Source organism: Arachis ipaensis, chromosome B10 (genome assembly GCF_059453495.1).
Source record: "Arachis ipaensis isolate K30076 ecotype BB chromosome B10, ASM5945349v1, whole genome shotgun sequence".
NCBI lineage: Eukaryota > Viridiplantae > Streptophyta > Magnoliopsida > Fabales > Fabaceae > Arachis > Arachis ipaensis.
Window position 1 is genome coordinate 33,177,738 of NC_142435.1, and position 8,657 is coordinate 33,186,394.

Consider the following 8,657-nt stretch of genomic DNA (forward strand, 5'->3'; position numbering starts at 1 on the left):
GGTTCTAATAAGAAGCAACCATCTTTTAATTCAAAAAAACAAAAATTTTCAATTCAAAACATAAAGGTAGCCATTTATTTAAAACAGAGAGGCAGCCATTTTATTCAAAACAGAAAGGCAGCCATTTTTCAATTTCATTTTTCTTTCTTTCTCCCCCTTTGGCAGATTATAACAGAGGCAACCCATATTCGATTCATATAACAGAGACAGTCCATATTCAATTCATTTCCTTTCTCTCCCTTTTGTTATCAAGGAGAAAACCTGTAGAAAAGCAAAATGACAAGCATACCAAAACAGCAAACTAAGCAAATTTGTTAGTCAACAAAGTTAATAGTCTAGATCTAATACAGTCATCCCAAAAATAGACAGTATCCAAAATAGTTTCCAGAAAATAGCAAAGTAGTGTGTCCTCAAAAGAGAGTCCAGAAATCAGAAATAACAACTAAATATTAAACTTTCAGCAGTAGTAGGAGACAAATACTAGCCATCAGAGCCCTCATCCTTGGTTCCAATCATATCCTCATCTTGATCGGTCAGGGGCTGGTCATCATCCAAGGAGTCAAGATATTTCAGCAACACCTCAATACGACTTTGAGATTTCCAAAAGGAATTCTCATTTTGAAGAGCCAATATCCTAGCTTGTTTGCTAGAATTTATCATTTGTTTTGTGTGATTGACAAATTCTTGTAAGACATCCTTGACAATGTCATTAATAAGATATTTGTGGGATGAGGATGTCCCGGCAGTGGATGGAGGAGGAATACTTTCTTCCTCATCTTCCTCAAGAACTGTTTTCTTGGCAGCCTTTGTGGATTTTCCTTTAGTCTGTTTTACTGCACCACCACCCTTGAGATAAGATAGTTTGTCTTACATAGTTTCATCGCTTAGATCAACAGCAAAATACTCAAAGATGCAAGTAAAAAACATTCCATATGAAAGTGAAACATTCTTATCACTTTTAATGCAATCAAACATGTGACGCATCATTAGATAAGCGAAAGAGATTTGAATTTTGTTGAAAATGGCACATAGAATTAAGGAATCACAAAAGGTGACCCTTTGATAGGATCCACTTTGGGGCAGCAAGATATGTGTGATGATACGATGAAGCTATGCACGGGAAGGACCTAGGGCTCTATGAGTGGGAGTGACACCATCCATGAGGGAGATGTTTTCACAAATGTTGGCCAGAACATCTTGGTGAGAAACTCTAAGATGATTATCCCACTTTCCAGAGACGTAGGCATTGACTCCTACATCTGTGTAAGCAAGGGATTCACTGATGTTTTCATGATTTAAAAGTATTTGATAGCCTTTAACATAGGAGAGTGAAAACCAATGTAAAAGTAAATGGGAGCAACTTCCAATCAATCAGACACATAACAGCCACTTGGCTTGCCTGTTTATCAAAGATAAAAGGAAGAAAGGAGCATTGTTGCTATGCACGAAGAAAAAGAAAACAGTTAAAAAGTTAATGCTAGTTGAAAAGGAAAAAGAGAGTCAAGAGTTAAGTGAAGAAAAAGAAAATGGTTAGTTAAAAAGGAAAAGGAAAGTTAAAAGTTATGTGAGAAAAAAGAAAATGGTTAGTTGAAAAAGAAAAGAAAGTTCAAAAGTTAAGTGAGTAAAAAGAAAATAGTAAGTTGAAAAAGAAAAGAAAAGTTAAAAGTTAGGTGAAGAAAAGAAAACAATTAGTTGAAAAAGAAAACAAAGGTCAAATGTTATGTGCATAGTAATAACGTCCTTTAATTCTGAAAATTTCCAAAGTTCCAAAACAAGCAAGTTTATATTCACTTCTCAACAATTCAAATGCCCAAACAAGTAATGCACATGTATGTGTAGAGCACATAATCAAATGAATACTAATTACCATCATTTGGCATAAGTTAAATCAATTTGGTGTTGACAAAGTTAAAACATTGAGAAACAACTTAATCAAGGAACATTCAAACACCAAATTCCAATGAAGCATAAAAGTCACAAGTTAAAACAAGAATTGAAAACCCCATGATCTATGTGACTTAATATAAATTAGGTATGAATAAAATGAATCAAATCAGCCACATAGATTTAAAACCTTCAAACTTGTGAGTTTATGCAAAAGAGGCTCAAATTCTCAAAAGAATTTCAAGTTTATGGTCAATTGAAAAATCAATTAAGGCTATGTGATACTTATGAATAACACACAATTTAAAACAAGCAATGAAGTTCAAGAATTGACCGAAACTTGTAAGGAAGCTCATGAGGAAATTTCCAAAACCATTTAGCAAACAAGATTCTTTTTGACACAGAAATCCGTCAAATAGAGTCTTGTTGCACCAAATAAGATAATGTCATTTAATGAAACATGGTTAGGAAAAATCCGGCAGCATTTCAGCAGTAAATTGGCATATTTTCCCAATTCAACCAATCAATTCAAACTTCCTATGAATGCTTTAACATTTAAACACGCAAAAACCGGATGTAAATTCATATGAAATCACAAATAGGCCAGCAAACAGCAACAACAGCAATGAACAATTAAGTTTTAACCCATTAAGCAACCAGCAGCAATAATAACCTAAACTCAGAATTTTGGTCAAAATCATCACTGCACCATCAACCATTAACAATACCTAGCAACTGGCTCATTCCAACAGCCATGAACAATGAACAGAAATAATGGTCCAAAATTTAGCACCAAAACAACACAATAAACAAAGGTAATAGGTTCAAGCAGCAGCATCAAGCAAGCCAAATAAGCACAGGGGCAAATCATCAGCAACAAACAAAGAAAAAAAATCAATGAAACAGCAACATGTCCAAACAGCAGCATTAATCAAAACAAATATAGAAAGTTTATTCAGGGTATCCTCCGCAAGTCCGCATCCATGTCCATCTTTTATTTATTTTTTTTTTACGATGATTCATCCTAAAAAATGTAAAAGAGAATATATTAAAATATAACTACAAGTGACGCAAGCAAGATGAGTAAAGCAAAGCAAAGCAATACTTAAATCAAGAATTAATTCAAACAAGGAGAGTGAGGTTGAATACACTAAAATGAGTTAAATTGATGCGTTTGTGACATGAAGAAAAGCAATGTGTGAATTCTAAGTTTGCTGGCGGTTTGAAATTCACACATTGGAGAATTGAAAGCACTATGTCACATTACTTCAATCAAGGTTCAAATTCAATTCAATTAGTGTGCCTAAAGTGATTTCAAAATAATTGCAAGGTACTAATTAGTAAACAAGCAACAAGAAGCTCAATAATCACTTAGGCAATTCAAGAATTGATGCAATGTGATGGATTGTACAAAAGAAAAGCTTTAAAATGTGTGATGTTGTGATTGAAATTCAATTTTTTTTTTTTTAACTTTCAGAGAAGCCAACTTGGCATTTACACACAACATAAACACTCAAAACTCCATCAACAAATACTTTTCATCACATTACAATCCTTTATCACAATGAAGCTTAATGAATCATGCCAAGCAAAATCAAACATTCTAAATCACATGGTAGCTACAACATGCAATTCAAAATCCAAAATAGTCAAAAGAGGCATATTCACAAACAACGGTGTATGAACTAAACAAGAACAGTGCTCAAGCAACATAAGAGGAACAAGTTCAAACACCAATGTAATTCATTTAACTAATAACACAAGATTCAATTTAAAAATTGAGTTTCATTCCTAATATAACCCAAATCCAATGAAACGCACAAAGTTAATATAATTGGATTAAATAGGACCAGTTTAATTAATCTTGTACCATTAGATAAATGCCTCAATCATTCAAAAATTTAACAATTTGGTCAATTAGAACAAATCAAATTCATTACCAATGCATAAGAACAATAAACATGTGTAACAAATATTGATTTCCAAAGATTGACTCATAAGTTTTTAAGAAAAGCTCTTTGAGGCATATTGTCGAATACTTGGCATGCAAAGGCATTAAACAAATCAATTATCACAACCAAGTATTCATTCAACCTCCATTCACAAAATCAGCATCAAATTACAAGAATCCGCAATATATCTCAGTAATTCAGCAGCAATTCAGTCATCCATTCCAAACAAATGAAATTCGAACTCAAGAAACATAATAGCATGATTAATTGTCTGTGAACTAACACTAATTCTACTCTAAAGCAACCTAACAGCAGCAAATAATCTTAACCAATTCAATTACCAAATAAAAATTAACATATACTAATCCTAACTTAAGTAAAACAGATAAGAATTCAAAGGGAAGTTGAATTAAAACCTGTTTGAAGAACAGAAAAGAAAAACAAAGAAACAGGGGAAACAGGGGTTGGAGCAGCAGTGACAAGCAGCGTCACTGGGTGGTGTTGAGCACGGCAGCTTCAGGATGGTTCTGGCGTTGGCGGATTGCTGGCCGGAAACTGGAGAACAGGGCTAGAGTGCGGCAGTTTTGGCACCGGAAGCTGAGACAGGGAAGGTGTTGAGACGCGCTGGGAAGGAGAAGAGGAAGCTGCTAGTGCGGACAGTGGGCTCTGGGTTAGCGCGAAGGTGATGGTGGACGACGGCGAGGAGGAGCTGGTGGCTCTGGGCTCGCGGAGAAAGGAGAGGAGGGTTGGGTCGCCGTGGCTCATCGATAGTGGAGGCTACGGTGGTTCGCGGTGGTGGTTGGCGGATCTAGGGTTCGGGCAGGGGGAAGAGGGCTCCGGTGGTTTTATGATGGTAGGTGGAGGCTGGTTCGGCAGAAGATGGGGCTCCGGCGGCGTTGTGGTGGTACGGTGGGTTCTGGGCTCGGCGGAGGTGAGACGAGGGGAAGAAGAAGAAAGAGAGAGAGACGCGGTGGCTCTGTGTCGGTTGTGGGTGACAGACGGGGAAGGGCTGGTGATGATGGAGAAGAAGATGATGGACGTTGGTTGGCTCAGAGCCTCAGAGAAGAAGAAAGGAGAAGAAGATAGGCTAGGGTTCACCGGTTCAGGGGGTTCAATTTTGTAAGAGAGTGCGTACGCACCAACGCACATGCGTACGCACGGAAGGGGAAATGGACGCAGGGCCTTGAATTGAAGTGTATGTGCGCACACACTGAACTACTTTTTTCTTTGAGAAAAGGACAATTTAGTCCCTGACCTTTTAACCTGTGGATATTTTCGTCCCTGAGCATTGGAAAATACATTTAAATCCCTGACGTTCCTTAAAATAAGACCGATGAGTCCCTCCGTCCATGAGCCACCCTCAGGGCGGACGAAAAACGCTGAGCTGGCTCTCCCTATGCTAACATGGCTCATCGGCGTGCCCACATGGCAAGTAAGTGAGTTGGATGTTTTGAAAACGGGACACATTAGTCCCTCTAACACAATACGACGCCGTTCTGAAGCCTGCCCTAATATTAAAATTCGTATGGGTCGTTCCTTCATGGTGGCAGCAGGTGTTGAGGAGAAGACTTGTTCAGATTTTGGTAATGGCGACGAAGGGGGCATCATCAACCTCAAGAAGAAGTGTTAGTGGAGTAAGAGAAGAAAAATCCATTTCAAGCTCAATTCCATGTGGTGTTCATGCTGACCAGCCAAACGACGCCGTCGCCCCTAGGTGCTTTTGTGGAGTTTATGCAATTATGTACAGGTCGAGGACCAGGAGCAACCCTAACAGAATCTTCTTGGGTTGTCCATTCTATAAGGTAAATTTAAAAATTTTGCCTTTAGTTTGATCTGAGATGGATGCTGACAGTAGATGATTTTGGTAATTTTGACAGGGAACTGAACCTCATTGCAAATTTTTTGTTTGAGTCGATGAGCATCTTGCCAGAATAGGAAGCAATTGGTGCATATGTGAGAGCAGACATGTCGATGGGAAACATGTTGAAGTTGTAGAAGAAGAAGAGGAAAAGGAAGATGAGTTGGATCATAGAATGGCTGTTTTGGAGGAGAAGATTATTGCTTTGGAGAAGAAGAAAAACCCATTAGCCTTGTGTATTTGTGTAATGATATTTGCTGTTGTTGTTGCCTTTTATGTAGCTATTGCTTGAGAGATGAACTATAACAATCATGATAGAGAATGGTATGTTGTAGGTTCATGTTATGTATTGAAATATACCATTTTGGCAAGTTATGAGTCCTGTAATCTAAATGAAACTGGAGTTATAATATCAGTATGTTGAACTTATGTTTTGAGTATGTAAATAAACATGGAAACATTGAGGAATTAAAGGCTGTAGTTGCATACATAATTTAGAGAGATGATGTTATATTGCTAAACAGTTTTCATAAATTTTTCCAAAATAAACAAGTCTCAAGATGAACAAGCCTCATAGCCATTGTGTACTAAATATTTCCAAAATGAACAAGTCTCAAAAAATGAGTAGTTTGTTGAAGCTTAAGATGTCAAAAGTAAGCCTCAAACTCAAAATACAAGGCATAAGCCAAACTGTTCAGAAATAAGTAGAAACCTAAACTCCAAAATGAGCATACACTCCTAAAGAAATCAAACATTGAAATAAACACATACACTCCTAAAGAAATCAAATATTGAAGTAATCAAACACATACACTCCTAGACAGATAATATACTCCTAGCATAGTTAAGAAATCACATACACTCAAACATTGAAGTAAACACATATACTCCTAGCATAGTTAAGAAATCAAACAGATTACTCCTAAAGCAAATTACTTACACTATCATTTGGGGCTGACTGTGACAATGGGATGACTGCAAGTGACTGAGATGTGGAACCTTTCTTGGGCTTCTTTGCCTTAGGTTTCCAATTGGGATTAGATGGAGCGCCCTTGCATGTCTTGTAGTTATGTCCCGTTGAACCACACTTACTACAAGTCACTTTGAATGACCTCTTCAACTTATCTCCTTGTTGCATCATTGGCTCAGCTGGATCCTTTTGTCTATTATGCACTTTTGGCCTGCCAATTGGCCTCTTTATGATTGGAGGATCCGGCCTTGTGTATTCAGTCCTTGTCCAGAACTCCTCACTTGGCACAGGCTGAATACAATGAGCATATGTCTTGTGTATTGACTCCATGCATAACCATGGATGCACATAATCCTCTGGATGATCATGCCTCTTCCTTATTGCTGCTATGGCATGGATACATGACATGCCTAACACAGAAGACAAAATCATCAACCAGAATTGAGTGCACCAGTAATAAAACAAGAATCAGCCAGCAACTTAAAATATTGAGTGCAGCAGTAATAAAACAAGAATCAGCCATCAACTTAAAATATTGAACACAATATATTAAAATATCATTCAGTTAGCAAGTTAAAAACAACAAAATCAACATACTAAAACATCATTCAGCCAGCAATGAAAAGATTGAAAACAATATAACTAATTCTTGAATCAGATTAAGGTAACGCGTTTGAGTAACTTAGAACTTACCAGTTAGCTGCCATTTGTTGCAGGAGCAAGTCTGCCTTATGAGATCAACGTCAACCTTTGTAGCTTTACGAGTAACTTCGAAACGCTTGCGTGCATCATCACCTGTCCAGTCTGCACGCCATTTATTGCTAGGCCTTATTAGACGCTCCATCCTCTTCTGCTGAACTGGTGCCAGCTTCCCAGTATAATCACTTAGTAGCTCTTTATGCTTAACCATTCTCCGCATCAGATAGCACCTAATTTCTTCACACATGGTGAGTATAGGCTTGCTTCTATAGCTGACTATCTTTGAGTTGAACACCTCACACATGTTATTTGTGAGGTTGTCCACTTTTGGCCCGTGGGAGAAATACGCCTTGACCCAAGTTGCTGGCTCAAACTTGGAGAGATATTCACATGCCCCTTGATTAATGCCTTTCAGTTTCTCCATCTGTTCCTTGAATTCGGGTATGGTGGTGCACCTAGCACAATCCCAAACCACCTCCCGAATATACAAATCCTTAAATCGGTTTATGAAGTTTTTCCAAATGTGCATCACACAGTTTCGGTGATGTGCATTTGGCATAACTTCTTTCAAAGCAGGCAGCAAACCCTATCAGCAGTACACAATGGTTTCTCCATTAAACATAACTATTCAATTGTGAACAATTGTATTATTAAACTAAGCATAACAGTGAATGAATATCTAACTATAATAGAATTCACCAGTAAAAAATTCAACCATTATCAAGTTGTGAATATTACCTTCTGTTGGTCAGACATGAAATTCCAACCATGAGTCTGAACATCCCCCAGATCCTCCTAAAGTAGAGTAAGAAACCATTTCCACGACTCTTTGGTTTCAGACCTTGCAACTCCATAAGAAACAACATAAAATTGATTATTCGCATCTTGTGCCACTGCAGTTAAGAGTTGTCCACCATAGTATGTTTTCAGGAAGCAACCATCAAGGTGGATTAGAGGTCTGCATCCACTCTTGAACCCCTGCTTGCATGCCTCTAACCCTATATACAGCTTATCAAACACAGGAGGGGCTTGAGGAATTGGAGTTACACACAGCTCTGCCCTGGAGCCAGGGTTGCTTCTTAGAATCTCAAACAAGTAATCCCTCACATTATTGTACTGCTCCCTCTCATTGCCCATTATCTTCTCCCTTGCCTCCTTAACTGCTCTGTAGACCATCTTTGGATGTGCAGTGAGCGAGAACTCCTCTCTCAGAAAGTCAACAGCTTCATTTGTTCTCATGTGAGGATGTGAACTCATTCTCTTCTCCACCTTCTTACTAATCCAATGTTGATCA

The 8,657-nt window shown here is 37.9% G+C and overlaps 1 protein-coding gene and 1 long non-coding RNA gene across 3 annotated transcripts; both read right to left on the reverse strand.

Moving 5' to 3' along the window:
* Window positions 1–201: 201 nt before the first annotated feature.
* On the reverse strand, window positions 202–5,009 carry LOC110268210 (uncharacterized). Of its 2 annotated transcripts, none has more exons than XR_002356317.2 (2): window positions 4,253–5,009; window positions 202–2,908 (listed from the first exon to the last, which is right to left on the reverse strand). It is a non-coding gene; the product is annotated as an uncharacterized LOC110268210 (long non-coding RNA). The 2 variants fall into 2 exon arrangements; XR_015907086.1 differs by having other exon boundaries at window positions 202–833; window positions 4,253–5,003.
* Window positions 5,010–6,478: 1,469 nt separating this feature from the next.
* LOC110267964 (uncharacterized) lies at window positions 6,479–7,892 on the reverse strand. Its single transcript, XM_088490839.1, has 3 exons — window positions 7,358–7,892; window positions 6,635–7,074; window positions 6,479–6,529 (listed from the first exon to the last, which is right to left on the reverse strand). The coding sequence occupies exons 1-3, from the start codon at window positions 7,890–7,892 to the stop codon at window positions 6,479–6,481; spliced, it is 1,026 nt and encodes a 341-aa protein (XP_088346965.1).
* Between the last annotated feature and the right edge of the window lie 765 nt (window positions 7,893–8,657).

What these genes read in the sequence shown, in the direction of transcription:
- LOC110267964 (XM_088490839.1), bottom strand. Translation starts at nt 7,892, where the DNA reads ATGCACATTTGGAAAAACTTCATAAACCGATTTAAGGATTTGTATATT. An exon ending in CAACAAATGGCAGCTAACTG is followed by an intron (nt 7,075 to 7,357) that starts GTAAGTTCTAAG and finishes CTTCTGTGTTAG; the next exon opens with GCATGTCATGTATCCATGCC. An exon ending in AGTCAGCCCCAAATGATAGT is followed by an intron (nt 6,530 to 6,634) that starts GTAAGTAATTTG and finishes TAACTATGCTAG; the next exon opens with GAGTATATTATCTGTCTAGG.